General features: G+C 44.2%; 1 protein-coding gene across 1 annotated transcript in view; it reads right to left on the bottom strand.

The window, feature by feature from the left end:
- Nucleotides 1-9,589: 9,589 nt before the first annotated feature.
- COL23A1 (collagen, type XXIII, alpha 1) overlaps nt 9,590-20,249 on the bottom strand; it is a 46,411-nt gene continuing 35,751 nt past the window's right edge. Inside the window, exons 15-26 of the mRNA XM_010075191.1 lie at nt 19,881-19,925; nt 19,311-19,400; nt 18,904-18,966; nt 18,141-18,182; nt 17,221-17,247; nt 16,732-16,803; nt 16,587-16,640; nt 16,301-16,327; nt 15,755-15,808; nt 15,017-15,103; nt 11,033-11,071; nt 9,590-9,989 (exon numbers count right to left, since the gene is read on the bottom strand). Coding sequence (XP_010073493.1) covers nt 9,987-9,989; nt 11,033-11,071; nt 15,017-15,103; nt 15,755-15,808; nt 16,301-16,327; nt 16,587-16,640; nt 16,732-16,803; nt 17,221-17,247; nt 18,141-18,182; nt 18,904-18,966; nt 19,311-19,400; nt 19,881-19,925 — 603 coding nt within the window. The 3' untranslated portion in view covers nt 9,590-9,986. The remainder of the gene's footprint in view (nt 9,990-11,032; nt 11,072-15,016; nt 15,104-15,754; nt 15,809-16,300; nt 16,328-16,586; nt 16,641-16,731; nt 16,804-17,220; nt 17,248-18,140; nt 18,183-18,903; nt 18,967-19,310; nt 19,401-19,880; nt 19,926-20,249) is intronic.

The raw sequence follows: 20,249 nt of genomic DNA, 5'->3' as shown, positions 1-20,249 counted from the left end.
GGCTCCGGCTGGAGCCACCGCTCCGGCGAAAAACCGGAGGCGTAGCAGAAGCTACACGGGGACACGGGCGCTGCACGCGTCTCTGCTCAAGCAGCACTGTAACTATGCACCGCCCTTATCATACAGCCCAGACACTTCCAAACCCATCCAAAACACAGCTTGGAAGAAGGATTAGAGCAGTCACTCACCCGGGCTTTTGGCTCCTCCGGCTGGAGGCTGGACTCCTCACCCATAGCCTCTCCCAGGTCCCATAGCACATAGGGGGGCGAGGCTGCCTCCATGGGGTCCTGCAAGGCTGTGGGCAGCACGCTTGGAACCAGAGTGCAAACCATACCCCGTGGTGTCACACCGCTGGTGGTGGCATACGGCCCCCATGTACCGCAGAGGTAATAGCCTGGTTTTGAGGGGTCTCCATGACCATTATTACAGCTATAACATAACACTCTCTTTTTTGACATCAAGGCAGTTTCTTTTACAGCTGAAAATAACTCGAGGTGGTAGCCTAGGTGTTAGAACTGTGTTAATTGTTCAACATATACGTCACTATTTAAGCAAAAGTAAAAACAAACCATTTATATTATTTTACTCTTGTGTTTGGTTGGTGACAGGTAGACCTGACTGACTGCTGAAGAGCCAATCCTAGGACAGGTAGTAGTTAGGGTTAAAAGAGGAAATGCTGTCATCAGATTAGAATGGTCATTCCTCCCTTCCTGTTTGATTGGGATTACTGAAAGAAAACTAGGAAGATAAAGAACTAGAAGGGATGTTCTGGGATGGGTTGAGTCCTCTGCCACTGCAGGTGGTATATCTCATAACTGACTTCATAAACTTACCAAACTTCATTCCAAAAGATGCCAGATTTTTTTTCCTTCAAAGTACACATTCATATTCTTTTGTTTTAAACTGACAAGATCCACTAAGAGGACTCCAGAAAATGGAGCAGACCCTTTTAAGATTACACGCTTGACAGACTTTGCTGCTGACTAGATATAGCCACCAATAACTATTAAATAGTTGCAGTTACTTGATAAAAACAAGAGCAATCTACATTGTATAATATGGCGAATCCAAAACCAAACTGCTATACACTATAATACAAGTTAGATTGAATTTAGGAAGTAAAACTCAGTTGCTGCATAAAGTCAGGTTTTAAGTAACAAAATACAGTGGAAGAAAAGTTAATAATGTATGTTAACCTTTATTTGAACTCTTGTCTGGTTAAGATATTTAGTAGCTATTTATAATAATGACCTGAACATTTACAATTTGAAAGTTTATTCTTGGTTACAAATGCAGAGTTCATTATACATATTCACACAACTGTAAAAGCAATCTGTACAGAGAGACCATTTAAAAAAAATCTAGTCTTTGCTTTTATTACAGAAAGCACAAGAAAATATATTTTTTGGAGGTCTCAAGCTAATGTATTGTCCATTACAGCTTTAAACTAGAAATACATGATGCAGTACTAATTAATACCATTTTAACATGTTAAAACAATGGATAAGAAATACCGTTATTAATGCCTTCATTTTTAGAGCAGTTGTTCCCCAAAGGAGTAAACAGAACACTTTTCTTGGCACATACATGATTAAAAATCACAAAAAGTTTGCAAATAGAGGTGTTAAGTACATTTTCTATATTTTTAATATCTATATATATTTTCAAAGGTGATACATTTTACAGGTATTTACTCAGCTTTGTATAAAATACCGTGTAAATACATTCAAAATGAAACTACTTTTCACAGAGCGTCCAAACTGCACACCCAGGTGAATAGCCCTTTCTCCTCTGAACAACCTCACTGAAGGGATGCAACCACTCACATAAATAAGTGACACTTGGATAATACCATGGTAGAGGATTAAGCCCTATCAGCATAATTTCAAAAGAAATAAGGACAGATAAAGCATACATTGCATTTATTTTTCTAACCTGTATACCAATAAGTGAAATTTTCATTTATATTTTAAATACCAGCAGGTATTTCTCAAATTAAGTTGTTTCAGAAATGCTAGCATACATGCCAATTTTAAAATATTTTTATGTCCAAAGTAATTTAACGCAACAGAGCAGGTGACATTCAGTTTGGACTGAGGCATTTTGTGCTGAACATTCATCATGTTTAATATTTTTGATTGTTTTTGAAAATACTAGAAAAAAGAACTCCAAATAGTAGCACAAAAATTTGCTAGGTTATGAACTTACCTATGAAACTGCACTCCATCTCTGAAACTAACCAGCAAACACAACAGAATGCCATTTCTCATTCCAGCTGATGGCAATTCACTGCCTCTTCTGCTTAATTTAGAAATTCAGTGGGTAACGTGGGTACTTCTGCTTTGCAAAATCAGGCCCTAATTTTTTTAATGTAATTGCAGAAATACGAGTTTGATGTGCACCCACCTATACTTAACAACATCATCCAATATTAACTTTTCAAAATTAAGCATACAGCCCAGCATTAACAGTGTATAAAAAAGCAGCAAGTGGCATTAGTGACATTTACAGATACTTGGGACATCTCCATTCCAAGTTTCCATTCGTTAATATCTACATTATATAAGAAACCACACACAGATACACAAGTGAACTGACTGTTCCATGAAACTGCGCAACTATGAGGCAAGTTTGACCAAAACTTAGCGAACAGGGATTGATTCTCCTAAGACATAGGAAAACCGCAAATGTTAATGATGTATTTATTTCACTCTCTCGTCAATAATGCCACTTCTTACGCATTGAAAACTCATGTTCCCCAGCTTTCCCGTGGTTTTCCCCCGGGCTCTCTGCAATATATTAAATCCTTCTCTCATTCATTTCTAAGTGACAGGTTTTCAGCACTTACTTTAGCTGCAGATTACACAATAGACATCCCTTTTGTTGTGCCATCTAATGGTACACAAGCCTATGGGAAAGTTGCAGTAGTTCACCTGGGGACGCAAAAATACTAGAAAGTAATTTCTAGCTTACAAAACGTAAACTATAATCAAGGAAAATGAAGTTTAGGAAATAGATTTTTTACTCACTGGTTAGCTTCAGCCTGCAATAGATCCCCCCAGGTGGAGCTGTGAAGTATTTCAAACCATGCAAAAGGGTCCAGGAAATGCTCTTACATCGATGTGAGGTTGCCACAGTCAGTATTGCCTTGGCAAGCTCAAGTGGTTTTGCCCTCTTGAAATCTCTCACTTGACAAATCTTCCTGGTTAAAAACTGGAAGGCTGGCTGTGCTATGAAGCACATTAGCAGATATTTATCAGTTCAAACTTTGGGGCTTCAAATGAAGTAGAGCAGCACCAAGGTTTTACTCCACCCTTGGAAACCTACTGAGGACACCGGGAGTATCTCTGCTCCTAGCTGTGCCAGTGCAAATTGCAGCCAAACTCACTAATCCAAATTCAGCCAGACATCTACAGTATTTTACCAGGATAAGTGGTTGGGGATGCTTTGTAAAATGCTTACATTTTAATCATGTGTTGTTACTAATATTTTTGCATATCTTAAATAGGAATCTGTTGACAGTAAAGCAAATAATTCAAAGCTTCTGCTCTTCAAAATTTTAAAATGAAAACTTGAATGGCAACCTATTGCAGATAGATTTTATTTGTATAATGCCTTAAATTGTCTGGGCAACAACGGGACCAAAAAAAAAAAATAAAGTGAGAATATGATGGTATTTCCCCAAAAAAATATCAGATTTGGGAAAAAAGATTAACGTTTCTGTGTACGTGCTCCTGTTTTACAAAGATCTAGTCAAGCCATATAGTTATGCAAAAGACATCCATCCCTATGTGTGCTGTCAGTTAAGGGACGGTGTCACAGCATCCAGTTTGTATAAAATTTGTCCTAGCATGAAATTTATTTCTATTTAAAAAAGATCTCCTCTAGAGGGCAGCATGAAACCAGTAGTTAATGCCCAGGAAACCTAAGCTCAACTCCTTTAACACATACTGAATGTACAGGCCAGTAGGGCACAGTTATATTTACTGAGCATGGTTATTTACCATTCTGATAACACTGTAAATTTCTGGTATCTTAATATTTTAATTAAGCTGGCCATTACAAACGGATGAGTTCTTTCATTCTGGCCCAAGTCTGTTGTACTTGGCTGATTGGAAAACCACATGCTCTGTATAAAAATTCACAGATTCATTCCGAGCTGTGGGCTGGCAAGACAGTAAACACTGGAATCTTTGCTGGTGTAATCTAGCTCAGCACTATTACAGCCAGCACGGTTGAGCTCAGTTAGAGCAGTTGAGAGGCGGGGGGAAGAGAAGAAAGTAGCCAAACTAGACCACAGGCTTCCTGGTACGAAAGCCTTGGTCCTCACGAATATGCTTCCTGGGGAGTGGGGTGTTGTAACAATCGTACAACCAGGGGTAATGACCGGTGTCATTCTCTGTAGAATACTTTTCATCATTGCACGGGATGTCTGACACCTTACCCGTGTTTTGCTGGTTTGCTTAAGGATTTCAAATGCTGAATTTCTGAAATTACAGAAGACAAAAGCTCACCTAAATATTTCATCTACTGGTTTCCTAAAAAGAAAACACATCAGAGAATCTCTTACCATTAGAAGAAACAATTCTTTTTAAATACAAAGGAGAAAAGTCCATATGGAAATAAATTCATCACCGTTATATATACAGCAAATGTTAGAAGCAGTGTACACAAGAAAGGCAACTCCCTCCATGAGAATAAAACAAAGCATGTGGCAATGTCTTGATTTTTTTCTTTTTAAACTAAAATCCCAGTGCATTAAGGCTTGGAAACAGCTTCAGTTTGGAGTCAGATGGGATTTCTCTGCCACCAATTTCATAATCCAGAGAAATATTCCTGAACTCACTGGCCAAGCCCACAGTTCAGCTGCAAAACTCTAATTAATCTCACCTGCCCCCATCAGCACAGGCCAAATCCTTGGGATCACACTCTGGCAAGAGGCCTCTCCAGAGCTGCCAGCATTATTTCAGCACTGCACTGGAGTTACAGACACGGGGGTTATTTGGCCATGTTCCCTTTCCCCCCAGTTCCATTCCCCCGAAGCTCTGGGGAGTGCTCCCCATGCTTACAGTCGGCTGCAGCATCGCGGCTCCTGGAGCACCAGGAGCCAGAACCAAGGCAACCCCCCAGCCACAGCCCGCAGCAGCTCTGGCGCCAGTCTTGTCATGCATTCGCCAGATCCTGTGGCAAGGCAGCCCTGCCTGCCGAGCTTCATGGATGGACAACGTTCTAGGGGCTTCAAGTGAGTTCTTAAAACCCTCAGAACTTAGTTTGGGAACTTTGCTTCCAAAATTGATCAGGCTACGGTGTGTTAGAGAGGATGTTGGAGTAACTGGGAAGATGGTCATTAGCTACAATTTTAAACAGAATGAGCCTTAAAGAAAGCTGCGTGTCCTCTGCTCCTGTGCAGCAGGCAGGCGTGGTTATCTTCACAATGGAAATCACCGGGCTTTCATGGTCAGTTAAATTAGACTCCGGATTTTTGTTTTGTAAACTAGAAAGCAAAGATAAAACATAAACTTGGCTGGGCTTCAGACTCCCCCAAGATCAGTAACTTAAGCATGTTATCCAGAAGGTCTGTAGACAAATCCATGAAGCTAACACACTCAATATTTTGGTGACCAGCACAAATTAATTGCTCAGTCTCAGCTTGTCCTGCATTTCATAAGCATTAGCAGTCTCCCCGTCAGTCATCTTTATTGCTACTGACACCTAGTGGTAACATTCAGCTGCATTTCTGAATTCCTGTAAAACAATCTCAACATTCTCTCAAACCAGAACAACAACAACAATGAAAAAGAGGTTTCCTGGGGAAAAAAATGCACTGCGCTTTGTGAGAGGCTGAGATAAAGACTGAGTTTTGAGCGAGACTGGTAGTACTACCTAAAAGTAAAATTTGTCTTTGGGAGCTATTTGCAAACTCAAATTATTAAAAAAAACATAATATAGAAATTTCCATATGGAAGGAGAAAATAGTAAACTGATCTGGCATGAATTTGCTGAGCAAAGCACTTTTTTTTTTTTTTCTTAACTCTTCCCAATAAGATCATGACTGCTCTGAAACAGCTTTTAACAACCTGCTGCTGTGAATACCTGTGTATGGAAAGCACGGGGAAGTCTAAACAGATTTTTCCTCTTTGACTCTGCACAATTGATACAAAAATCACCAGTTCCTCTGCTACAGTGATAGGATCGATGGGGAACACTGAGTTCAGAACATAAAGGCCAAACACACGGATCTCAGTTGAGGACCGGGCAGGACTTGAAGTGCAGGTCACAGCCACACCCCGGGGATCGGTACTCGCTCCATTCCCAGGAGTTCTGCTTTCCACAGGTCCCAGAAGGGTTGGTGGAGCAGATGTACCGCCAGCAGATCCTCAGAGGTCTGCTGGGTAGCTCCTTGTAGCCGAAGTGGCTATAATAGGCGTTGTATCCAGCAGGATCCAGACCTGCCAGCATTTCTGATGGCAATGGGAGCGGCAGACGTCCCTTGCAGGCTGCCACCTGTACGTGTGCAGGAAATCAGACATCCTGGACATGCCAGGCTCACTGCAGGGGCAGGGATGGATCTCCTTTGTACGTGCTGGACTCACCATATTTGGGATGCAGAATAAACCGCTGCAGAGAGGGCACTTGCCTGGGAATTTTCAAAGATGATCACTAAAAGGTTTGGCAGCTGAGGCGGTGGCGCTGAGGGGTATGGATAGCAGCCGCGGTCCTGTGCGAGGAAGATGATTCTAACCTTCCTCCTTGGCTGGCGTGGAAACATGAGTGGTCAGGCTGTGCCTCGGTGATGGGGAAGAGGTTTAGTCGATTCAAAATGAGCTCTCTTCCTCTGGTACGAGCAAATGTCTTGGGGTCTGTGGCAGCAGAGGCTCTGTGTTGGGAGGGGGACGGCTGCCACGCAGGGCGATCAGAGCACTAGGTAAAGCACTCTCCTGGTATTCTGTATCAATGTTTTGCAGGCCTGGCAGTGGTCACAGTTGATGCCTACAAGCACTGGATATTCCACAAGTTGAAGACGGAATACTGACTTGTTTACCTGAAGATAATAGGACTTCGGGGTATTTCCTCAGAGAAAATATAAATTTTAATATAATTTCATAAGCTTTGGAGGTTAGCTTGTCTCGTAGCTTCAGTGATATCAAACTTTTCAAGTAGGAGCTAGATAGAAAGCTGTTTAGTTTTTGCCAGCGTATGTAAAACAAGACTTTTCTATCTGCATTGTAGATTGTTTGTGGACACTTCCAGATTCTTGTGCTTTCTGCAGTCACTCTGGGGACTGAACGCTCATTGATACCGATAGAGGTTCCTCCAACAGGACCCGTGCAGGATTTTGAGTGTAGAAGCCCACAGCGTGGTTTGGAGTAGTGAATTGCTTTTAGTTGGGAGATGACTGGGGGCAGATGGGAAGAGCAATTGTACATTAAGGGAACAATTACAGATCTTCTTCCTGGTGACATCAATGAGAGATTTGCCTTCAACTTTCCACAGAAGAAGATTTTTAGCTTTAATTTGGGACAGTAAAGGGGTTTTTCAAAAGCACTAAAAGCCAGTGGGAGCTTGTTCAGCGGCTCCTTATGCCTTTAAAAACCCCTACACCAAAAGTGATAGCTAACAACATGAAATGGAAGTAAATAAAATGCATTTTCATTGCTGTTTTGAGTTACATAATTCTTGTTTCTTGATTTGTTAGTTGATGTACATGGATTTAATCTATACGGTGACCAAGAAAATGGTCAGTAACTAGTAAAGATGGAAAGTATAGCCAGAAAGCAAGCAATGTGTAGGTGTAGACCCTAAGCAGCTAACAAAGACCGGTAACTAAAGTTCACTGCCTACAGCCATAAGTCGTTAGTGTCCACATCTACCAAGTGAGATTCCAGCATCTCCCAGCAGATCACAAACGCTCCCGGCTGACTAAAAGGATAAACTCAAGGACAGCCAGAACCCAGCCACAGATGAGAACTCAAGACATCAAACATCACCCCACCTGCACAGAGCACTAAGCATGTTCCTACTGTTCTTCAGAATATCGGAGCAAGACCTACGTTAGCGCTAGGTCAGCTTGTGCAGGGCACATTGCCCCGGACGGTCGCATCCCTCTCTCAAGTCCCTCTGGCCATAGCTGCCTTAACAGATGCAGTGGAACAAGGATCTAATAAGAGAGCTTAGATCTACTCAATGCACCAAAAACTGATGCAGTGGAACAAGGATCTAATAAGAGAGTTTGGATGTACTCAATGCACCAAAAATTTACTCCCTTCTGTATTCTCTAAGATCAAGGACACAAAACGCCCTGATATCTGGTTTGATATTGTGGTCAGGCTCTTAATTTCATGTAAGATTCCTACACAGAGCCTAGCAACTTGTGCTGGGCAAAAGTATTTCCTCCCGAAATGATCCGTTAAATCAAAAAAGCATTATTAAAGTGATGGGGATTGCATCACTGGTCTGGTTAGGATTAACCAGTCTCACTATTAAAAATCCTTGGCTTTATTTGATTTTGTGTAATGTCAGCTTCTACCCATTGGATGGATATTTGTACATCTTTCTCTGTTCAGTTGAAGAACTTGTTAATATAAAGTATGTCCTCCCTGTAAAGGAATCTGATTGCCTCTTGATCTTCATTGTAAACTCAACTGACTCAGCTGTAAGCCATTTTCTTCCTCCCTGAAATAATTTTTTATGGCTCTTTACTGCACAATCTCTTATTTTTTTTTCAACATGTTTAAAAATTTGAACAGTGGAATAGTTTGCAAATTGTTAATTACTCAGCTGTAAGCCATTTTCTTCCTCCCTGAAATAATTTTTTATGGCTCTTTACTGCACAATCTCTTTTTTTTTTCAACATGTTTAAAAATTCGAATAGTGGAATAGTTTGCAACTTGTTAATTGATCTCACTTAATGCCATATACAGATATCAACATTCTAATCCTCCCTGTATTCATTACCCTGCTCTGGACGGGATGTGCCCGAGATGAGATAATTTAAAGAAAGAGACCAGAAAAGGGGAGAGGAAGAGGAGGACAAGAGGAGTGGACAAGAGGACAGAGTTTACAATTAAAACCATGTAAACCAAGAAAAATCAAATGCAAACAAACCCTACAAACCAAGACAATTAAATATTCCAAACTCCAAGTTTTGGGAACCCCAACAGCAACATTATGTGCTCTGCTATTTAATAAAAGCCTTCAGCAGAGCCCTCCCTGTCCTGCAACTCTCTACACTGAACCTATTACCAGGTTTTTGTGTTCTGAAATATTGCAGTGGAGGTGTCTTGGGGAATTTGGGTTCCACAGTAACAAAGCGCTTGCACATCTTCAGCCACAGACCCCAGAACGGAACCCAGAGGTGCTTCCTCTTGAGGAAAAAAAACCCAAAACTTGATAGTAGTGGAAATATCCACAGGTAGTCAAGGTTGCTCTCTTTAGCCAAAGGTTTGCTATTTCCATCGTATCAACAGCAGGTAGCAATGAATGGAGCTTGGCTTTGTTTCCTCTGCAAGCTGCAAGTCCTTCTCGTGTGACCAGATGGTACACAGCAGCTTCTTTCATTTCTAGGGCTGCATCCTTTTTTTCTTCGTGGTTCTCAGCCAGGTTTTTTCACCCTTTTAACATGCACGTGCAATGCAAATCCAGAGTCAGAGCCCACGGAGGACGGGGGTTTCTCCCTCCTTCATGCGATAAGGCACTAAAGGCAACAGGCTGTCTCAGTACTGTTAGTTCACACAGCAGCATCAGCAGCGAATACTGTTCATTCCCAGCCATGTCATCGGTACCTTTATCAAATCCTGATGTTATCATGTGTATCCTATGGTTTTGGGAGCTTTACAATATTTTCAAAGGCCATAAATGACAGAATCCAGTATAAAAAAAGGTCAATATATTACTGTTGAAAGTTTTTTTTTTTCCTTTTTTTATACAAAAATTAAAAAGATCCAAATATATCACATTATTTACATATTGTGCTTCATGCTTAGAGATCACTGAAAAAGAACACACAGAGAAACATTTTAATCAGAGAAATGTTCCTTTCATTGCATTTACTAATCTTGTTAATAATATTAAGGATTGGCATTCCGATTTCTTTTAATATTAACAGTACATCCAAACAATTTACCGCAGAATTGCAAACTTTGATATGCTGAGGGTGTGCTCACATTCTAACCGAGGGCTTGCAACCAGTTAGTAACATGCTTGCTATTAACTCAGACCGTGTCCACATACCACATGTTTGAACCGGGTTAGTAATTCCACCCAGCTTCGCTGTCCTGCCCTTGTAGGAAGATGCTGTAACCTCACTCTCCTGCAAGTCTGGGTCAAATGCTCATCTTACGGGGGGACGCGTCTGTCCCCGTTCTCCTGGGCTGCCTTTAGCACTACAACCCCTGGCTGTTCTGGGTGCACGAGACACTATGAATTACCCGCCCACTGCACCCAGATGTACCGATTCGAGCAGCATAGCGGTTGTGGATGATAGTTACAGCGGCAGAAAAGTCTTTGGAAGTAAATGTTTTGTAACTCTGAGACAAAGAGGTAACCCATTGTAGAAGCCTCAGCTAGAGGCTCTGGGCTAAGTCACACGAGCACAGAGTGGTTCCTAAACTGCCTGGGCAAGCCTGAAAAAAAGGCATTGCGACCAAAAATATTAATGAGAATGATTTTCCACACTTAGCCAGTTTTTGGAACGGTGTTTCTAGCACCATTCTGCACTTTGGAGAACAAGACACGAAGCTAGATGGAGTCCTGCTCTGCCAAAGCCTGGCGTTACGCCTGCCAGGTGTACAACCTCGTGCTTAAAGGAAGTGCAGCACTACAAACCGTCACCCTGCAGCAAACAGAATTACTCAGGACCTGCTCGAGGATGTACAATAATTATTATTACTGTACCTTATGCCAACATCCTGCTACTGGCAGTCCGTCTGGTCCCTGCAAAATGGAATTTACAGATTTCTGTTGACAGTGATTTAAGCATCACAGAATTACTCAGGACCTGCTCGAGGATGTACAATAATTATTATTACTGTACCTTATGCCAACATCCTGCTACTGGCAGTCCGTCTGGTCCCTGCAAAATGGAATTTACGGATTTAATTTCTGTTGACAGTGACTTAAGCATCACACCCCAAAACCTGGAGCTTAATCCTCACGACAATGAAAGGTTTAGTAGCACCGTTAATGACCATGCAAACCCCATTTACTGTATATATGCACAAAAATTAAGTATGCAGGCAATGTAATCCATGTCACGCACAACACAACATCGAATACACCTTAGGGTAAAAAAAAAAAAAAATCTACACTTTCTTTTTCCTTTAAACAAAAATGTGAACAAATAACAAAATTTGGAACCACAGTTAATTAACTTCATAATCTGTTTTATAAGGTGTTTTTTGCAATCAGACATATGTATGGAAAGCATGATGTGGAAATGTAATTTTTGTTCATATGTGCTTTTCAGTTTGAGGGCGGTGATGTAATAATTTTTTTTCCTGGATGAAATCCTAATTCTGTGAAAATCAATCCTGCAGTACTTAGTTTCTTTAAGAAATCTTGAGTTGCTGAACTGACTGAAATAGGATGAGTTGTGGACTATGCAAAGGGAGTGAAAATATTTGTCTTTTTCTGATGGAGACACAAGAAACGTACAGAAGTCAGAAAGCCAGAAGAGCTTACTTACCAGGAGGAAAACCCTGAAAAGGAAGGAGCCCCTCAGAAGAGGAAGGGACTGTGTACGACCAACTCTTTTAAGATACTTTAGAAGAAATAGCTGACTTCAGCTGCCTTTCCTGATGCTGGATTTTTTTAAGGCTCTTGGATCTCTGATTGCATGAATTTCTGCATGGAGAGCTACAGAGAGCACACATGCACTGGCCCTGCCCTCAGAGCCACCTCCACATTAACTAGAGGTGGGAAACCACGAGGATGCGTACGCAGCGGAGATAACTGCTAGTGCAAATACAGGTCAAAATACATTTTTACATTTTTTACTGTAAATGTCAGTCATCACATTTTTTGTATTCTGTATTGATTTTATATGTAAAACAGCCTATGCCCAATAAAACAGATGCAGTGAAGTAAGGCTACCCTCTCCAGCTACTCGCAGTGTAACAGGTCAATTTTTTTTCACATGCTTTCCTGTAGTTAGAAAACAGATACATTTTTCTGCTGACACCAGTAAATATTTTGGTCTGTAACTATTCATAAAAAAAAAAGTGCAACTTGTACGTTTGCCAGAGTTGTCTGGGGGTGAAGGGGACAAGGCACAGAGCAGTTGTTTGACCTAGAAAGGTCCTGACCTGCTGTTAGAGCGCATCTTCACACCCATGGTCATGGGGTAGATTTCTGCCCTGGGCTTTTTCTCCTTCCCGTGCACTCAAAATACTCGTTTTGGCCATCATAAAACTCCACATCTTTCTACCACGTGTCCCTCGAGTGATTCCAGAATGACTTGTCATTAAAAAAGAGCTTTGTAACCTGCATGTGAGGCTCACGCTCACGCGTCTGGACCGAAAGCTATTACTGAGAACCCAGCAAGCCTCCATCGCAGGGTGGGGTGGAGGATGGAAACAGCACGGACAGCCAACATGCAGCCAACCCCCGCGTACGTACATGCACATACATGAGTACCTAAGGGGAAGATGTGCAAGTGCTTTACTAACTAACCATGTAGTAGTTACACCGTGGAGAAACCACCTACTGCTGTTCCCAGTGCCTTCAGTACAGATGGGTCCTGTGTTTTCCATACAGTTAAGTTGGGAAATAGTTGGTAAATATAACATCTCCGGGGAGTACATACGGAGAGTCAAGCAGGCCTGCTGTTAGTAATTGGTTTCTTTGACACATCTGAAAGTAATTTAACTTTTTGAAAGAGAGACAGCTTACTGCCCTTTTGTTTCTGAAGACAACTGCAAATCATCCTACATGCAGCATTTTCTATGGTTAAAAAAAATGAAAATCAAACAATGACCTCTCTCAGCTAGTGGTGCAGTGCCCTGTCGGGGGGCAGAGCAAGAGCCTTCCTGCAGAAGTGCCGGACACGGACCTGAGCCGTGCGGGGCAGAGCTCCGTGCCGACATGGCAAACGCCCTTCTGACGCCCTGGGTGCTGGTGACCCCTCCAGCCACTGCCCCGCTGAACCGGCCCTTCAGTTATTGGGGGAAAGCTTTTCAAAACCCAGCTGGGAATTGGGCTCACAGGCACAAGGGGAACCAAACTGGGTGAGAGAAACCAGAACTAATTTTTAGCATCTGTTATCATAAAGGGGCAAGCATCCTCCCCTACCTGATCTCCATTCTTTACACTCCTTATCTCAAATTTTATCTGGGAGGAAGAAGCCACAACACACTGGCGTCCTTCTCCAAAGTGAAACATCTTGTTCCAGCCCTGCTGCCTGGTGTTCTTCCTCTCCCTGGAGGGATTTGCTCCTCGGGACAGCGCTTGGCCACGGCAGAACCACACACACAAGCCATGCAAGAAGGAAATGGCAGATACTGTACCAACGGGCAGGGCACGCTCACCCCCTCCAGGCCAGGTAAACCTGGGTCCCCTTTGCTGCCTGCAATGCTACGGGCTCCCTGTTTGGAAAAATAACTGCTGGTTGAGAACGATAAAGGACATGGGAGTTCCTCGAACAGACACCCGTGTTTCAGCAGAGGAGGATGGGTCCAGAACTTTACCCCTCCGGTTCTGATGACACAGCAAGTCAGCAGAGTTGTTTTATGGGGGGGGGGGAGTTCACAGACAGAGTCTTATCTGGGAAAGATCTGCTATACACAAACCAGAGATCCGCCTTTGTAAGAGCGCAGTGAAAAAGATGAGGGGTTAAATCATCCAGCATGTTGAGGGAGGAAAGGTGATCTGTCAGAAATGAAATAAACAACTGTAGTTCACATTCAATCTCCACGCAGAATAAAGCACATTGACTGAAGGAGCTTTTTGCTGGTATAGCGGAGCTATCCACCAGCTCTGACTGCCCCAGCCCTGCTGGTGGGGTGACGACAGGGCGCACCTTTAGAGAAAAAATGGGGTTTTGGAGCATGCTGGAGCAGGTACCTGGTACTACTAGTTAGGTACCTCTGAACTCAGGTCTAACAGCTACATTGAAGTAGTGGTTTCAGTTACAGTTGATATAAATAACTCTTTCCATCCTGCAGCCTCAAAGCATTTAGGGAAAGGAGCTCTCTGGTTTTAGTTATATGAAAAATAGTAATGAAAAGAACGCAGATTTTACCAGGCTGAATCACATCTTCTAGACCAGTACAGGTTTTTTTCTGGGCCCTATCAAAGCAATGAAAGGTTCTAGAAGTGGACTTGGGAGATCCCTTGGGCTAAGACACCCGCGAGGTTTCCTGGAAAACCTCTTGGTGCGCAGCGATGGCCCGGGACCCACTGAGAAGGGATGGATCTGACCCGCGAGCTGCTGTCCTGGGCAGAGAAACGCAGGGAGGGCTCTTCTCCCAGCGGCACTGGGCAGCCTGGGGAGCTCCAGCTCGTACATGGCTTATCTCTGGCAGTACCGAGATGCTACCAGCTCCGTCCTGGGAGAGCTAGAGCCACGCTCATCCCTCGCTGGGTTTGTGGAGATGAAGGGACGGAGCTGACCTTGTTTCCAAATCGCCCCCATCCACTGCATCGACTTACTCCCCGATCTCAACCACACTCAAAAGCCAGGCCGGCAGCTTCACCAGGGCACGCTATCTCCTGAAGAGCCTTACTGAAGCCCATTGTTCCCGACTACAATAAGAAGGTCTTTACACAAAGATTCTTTATTTTTACTGCTGTGGCTTGCTCCCATCTGGCCAGCGAGGAGCCCTTACAGCGAGCACTGAACTTCCAGCAGTGCAGATAAAACAAACCATTAAGAAAAGTGAGAAAACAATAACCATCTGCTCTGATTTACTGCAAAATAAAGAACTACCAAATCCTCCCTCCTTTTCCCTGGCTGCTAAGCTGCAGCTCCTTTTTCAGCCCTGGCAAGGCGTGTTTAGGACGAGTGAAATAAAAGACGTACCACGGGACAAGGCTGATCCAGTCCGGGGGGACCCGGTTCCCCCTTCTGCCCTTTGGCTCCTTTTCTCCCCGGTATTCCTCGCTCTCCCTGTTGGCACAACAGGAAAATATCAGAAACAGGAGGAGAAACACCTTTGGCTTTAAGTCACACAGCACTGGCAGTGTCCCACACCTCACCCAGGGTAGGGATGTTTGCACTAGTGTAACCTCAGTGAGGAACTAAATCCTTCAGTTAAAGCTGGGTGGAGATTTTTTAATAGATAATTTTATAACAGAATGACTAAATGACGGATTTTTGCTAGAAACCAGGTTGGTATCTGACAGTAACTGGGAGCACCAGCTTCCAGCCACTGCTCTGCGCTCAGCTGGACTCCTGCCTCCGGCTGGGCACCCTTTTATTTATGGATTCCTGTAACAAAACCTTCGATTTGGATCCATTTTCAAGGTCTATAAACCAAAACCAGTGATTCTTTACAACCTGGAGCTGTCAGGCTGCTCCAGCTCCTCACAATGGTTGTGCTGAGGGTTGGGGGCTTCCAAGTGGGTAGGAATTAACTGCATGTTAATTAACACTGGGACCAGGCAGATACTTGTGCTATAGCAAAGTCCTTACAGCAGCGACCCGAAAAATGCTGCCAGGCTGGAGAGGGAGCCAGCACCCGGGGCCAGCATCGCTGCCCGCTGAAAGGAGCGGCCAGTCCTGTCCCCACGAGCATCTCCACGGCCACAACGCACTCACCTTCTCGCCTCTTTCACTTCTCTCTCCTTTCTCCCCTCTGAGACCTGGGAAACCCTATCACAACAATTTTAGGGAGAGGAAAGAAGAAAAAAAAAAAAAAAAGGTTTTATAATTTTAGTGTGCGAACGTCCTGGCATCTCAGTTCAACATAAGCAATCTCAGCCATCAACCCGTCCCCCCATGGGGAAGACTACAGCATTTTCTTCCTGTTGACTTGCTATCTCTGCAATTTCTTGGGAAAGCTAGTGCTTTACCTACCCCAGTAACATCACATCTACTGCAGATTTTTGTTTCACTGAACCCAATACAAATATTCTCAACTGGAAAGGGAAAACCCTTCAGCGTCTTCAGCTGAGCAGTGGAAGCAGTCTGGCAACTGGCCTGAATTCAACTTTTTCCTACATTGCTCCACGGGCACAGTCTTTAAGGGACAGCAGTCTACCCAGTGTTACCTACATATTTTTCCGAGAATCTCAAGCAATTTGTTGGCCTTTACATGCATGTTGTTGATGTTTCTACATATCAATTAATGTTTTCCATACTCACATCCAGTCCTGGCTCCCCTGGCTTTCCCTGCAGTTGAAAAAATAAGAATGAAGACATCCCATATTGAGTTTGGTGTCACAGGCAAACATATACAGTAGGTGAAATCCTATAGTAGTAGGATTTCAGGTAGATTGGGACCCAAGAGAGCTCCTTGCCACGCATCGGGATAGTGCCGGTAACCCCCACACTGCAGTTCTGCCCGGACCCACCGCGGCAGTGATTTTATCAGTCCCTATTTTAGGATTACACCACAGCATCACCTCTCCTTTCCTACGCCGATGATTACCTTCTCTCCTTTGGTACCGGGTAAACCGATGAGCCCTGGGGCACCGGGGAGACCCTTCAGGAAACAAGAAACACGGCATTGGGATAGCTGCTGTACGGCAGGCATCTGTCCACAGCCAGAAATGAGATACGGGAAAACAACTCACAGCAGGTCCAGCGTCGCCGTGGTCCCCCTTCTCGCCACTGTCACCTTTTTCTCCCTTTGCACCATCCAAGCCCTGCAAAAATGAAACGGCGTCAACCAAGAAAACCCGAACGCTTTGCCCAGGACGGTCACCCTGCGCATCCACTGCCTCCTCCCGCATCTCTGGGATGCTTATGTTAATATTTTCCTCTTGACCAGACCATATAAGAAATAGTTGAAAATAAAGCCTGTGGGTTTGGAAACCCTGACTCCTGTGTGCCGCCAGCCCTCTGGACTCTGTGCTGGAGGAGGATTTAGGATCGTCAATGTGTTTGGAAGGAAAAACGCCTCTTTTTCCAAAACACCAACTGCTGAACGGCACAACCAATGGGTGTGTTGTCACAAACAGTGACTCAAAAATCAGTCCCCAGAGCTGACAGGCCTTTGTGAGCCTGTAAATAATGCACTGGCAGCCTGGAAACAGTGGGTGACATTTAATTTATTGACTTACTTTAGGCCCCTGGATTCCTGGAGGACCCTGCAGGAAAGACAATGGCACATTTAAAAACCAGAATTTAAAAAACTAACCCCAAAGTTTGCTTCCCGAACCATTTCTTGCTCAAATTATGGGCTGACAATGGCCAAACATTTCTTTTCAAGACAGGTGGCAGTTTACTTGGTTCTCCGATGTCAAATCAGGGAGCAGAGGAACCGAAAAGGACGGCTTTGCGTAACACGCAACAATGCAGCTCCGCACCAGGAGCTTTGGGAGCAGGCGCTGCGAGAGCTTTGCTGAAACAAGTGACAGCAAAGGCTCTGGAGGGTGGCACCCTGCCACCGCGTCCTTCTGAGCCCCCAGGGCTGGGGACACTTCCCAGGTTATAAGTGCTCGTTTTGAAGCATCTCAAGGTGCATCTTGGACACATCCGAGGCATCCTGACCTTCCTGCTGCCCTTGATGGCTTCTCAGCCTTTTGGAGCATCGCAGGTACCAAACACCTTGGACATCTGCATCGAAAATGCACCTTGTGTTCATCACCACCCGCATCCTCCCCCACTGCGGTTGATGGCAAAAAACTTACCGACTTGGGCAAATTTATGGGAATACAGACACCAGCACGGTAAGGAACAAGTTTTCCCATCCCACAAGATTTTCTGTTTTCCCTATCCCGAGGAACAACTTGGTTATTTGCAAAACGTGCCACAAACGCTGACGTACTCTCCTGAATCAGGTGCTTCCATCTCTCCAAAGACAGCACACAATGCTGTAGCTCTTCCCTGATTTTTTTTTTCCTCTGATTTTTTTTTTTCCCTGATTCACAGCAGCCCAACACAATTAAGCAGAACAAACCACCCTCGTCCTAAACGAATCTCATGTGATAACAAATCTGCAGGAACACTCAGTTGCGGGAGCCGCTTTCCAGAGTCCTACCATAGGGCCGGGTAATCCGGGGGGTCCGGGCTCGGGTATGATCTGCAGAAGGGAATTAAACAGCACGTTAACGGGCTGGGCTCAGAGAAAAGACAGTTTGGGAATAGAAACCTGACAGGGCCCAGAATAATGATTTAATGCTCTCTGATTTAATGGCTTTAATCAAAATATTGGCTAATCAAAGAGTTGCTTGTAGGATAAATTAATAATATAAATGAGCATGAATCAACTTGGCTTCTGTAATGAGAGGTATGACCCAGGCTGGTCAGTGTGTTTGCCAGTCACAAAACAGATGTAAAGGAAAATGATGCCATTTTCTGCACAGACCAGGGGAAACCAGCTGGAATGAAACTGGAGCTCTCATGTAATTAATAAAAAACTATCAAAACCCACCACTTTTTTTTTTTTTTTTTTTTTTTTTTTTTAAGCAAAAGGCATGAATTAGGAAAAAGGATGCAGAAATCCCATACAACTGCAAGGAGCCCAAGATGTTTTACAAACAAAACATAATTATAATGGCAGCATCCAGTACCTCAACCACTGATGCAAAATGTAAGGTAACTTTGTAGTGCCGAGTGTGCAAAGTGTTCCTCCCTAACAAGTAAACCCCATGTAGACACCTCTGAAAGATCTTGTAGAAAGCACTTGGGTTTTGCTCCCCTCCGTTACGCTGCTGGATACGGAACCGGTGGCTCCAGCCTCTACAGCCCGATTCCACCTGACCCCGCGGCATGGAAGAGGCTTGACGGTGCCAGGATCTTACATGATTATTCTGCAAACACGGTGACCCGGTGTCTCCTTTGTCTCCTTTTGGCCCTTCTGCTCCCTAAAAGATAAAAACGTTTTGCTGATGTGGTGCATCTTCCAGGAAACAAAAAACAAAAGAGGAAACCACATTTGTCTTCCTTTAAACCCCAGCCTTGGCTCAGGCAGAGCTCATGTTCATCCCCAGGGGACTTTGAGAAAAGATTTTTCTCCTGCTTGCTACCAGCTTACACCACCTTCTGAACAAGCCGTTATCATTGTCATTAGCAAACAAAATTCAAAGCTCCTGCATGCCCCAGCAGCGCGGTGTGGACAGGCTGTTGGTTCAATCCTGGCCAGATCCTGAGCGTTTGCAGCAATCAGCGCATTGAAGGATCAAGGACAGGGACAGGAGGAGGGACATACCGGTGGCCCCGCCAAGCCCATTTCTCCGGTCTCTCCTTTCTGTCCCGTGATCCCCGCGCTGCCCTGGTCACCCTTCGCTCCTTTGGGACCCTGGAAGTTTACAGAAAACAACTTGCTTAAGAGAAAACTATTAAAAATACCCCCTCAGCAGCCACTTCTGCCTTTCCACCTTTTCTCTCCATATCGCAGCACGAGCTCACAAAAACACATTTTAACGTTAAAACTTAGATGGGCGGATTTTGCAGGCGCAGCAGAATTTGGGTGGGCTGTAGCAGGGATTGCAGCCATTGAGGGTCGGGAAGGTTTATGACAAAATTTGAGACAGTGTCTGATGAACCACTCATAAGAAGATCCCCTTTAGCTGGGGAGCAGCATCTCCCGGCCGAGCGCAGGGCCACGGGCAAAAGGGGATTAATTCAGGGAGATGCAGCTGGACGTTATGGGGAAGAGCTTGCTCCTGGCAGGCTGAGATTAGATTTGCTTTTCCCAGTGACAGCTCTCAGGGACACACAAGGAAACTCCTTTTGAACTCAGCTCCTGCGCGGTCTCGCTCGATCCAGCCCCACGCACCTTTTCGCCATCCAGCCCGGGCGGACCTGGCAAGCCCAGCTCTCCCTGGAGCGACACAAAGAAAGGGGAGCCATGGTGAGTTAAATCAAGTGATCTTCTGGGGGAGAGCATTTTGCAAATAAATGAGTTATTTATATGTATCAACCATTGTAGTTATGGGTTTGGCATTGCCAGGCTCAGGGGCAGCAGCCAGGAGGTTTCATGGAGAACCACCGAAATCCTGCCCCATCCCCTTCTTCCAAGAGATGCTTTTCTGCAAGTTAAATTCTTCTTTTAAAGAAACTACAGCCTTAGTTTAGAAGCTAACAGTCACTGGCTATTGCTTGTGAAGCGGGAGGACAGTGTGGTCCCGCTTGGACACGGTGCCAG

This window comes from Pterocles gutturalis, unplaced genomic scaffold (genome assembly GCF_000699245.1).
Source record: "Pterocles gutturalis isolate BGI_N339 unplaced genomic scaffold, ASM69924v1 scaffold11207, whole genome shotgun sequence".
NCBI classification, from domain to species: domain Eukaryota; kingdom Metazoa; phylum Chordata; class Aves; order Pterocliformes; family Pteroclidae; genus Pterocles; species Pterocles gutturalis.
Note: the sequence above shows the minus strand (reverse complement) of the source record. Positions and strands in the feature narration are given on the sequence as shown.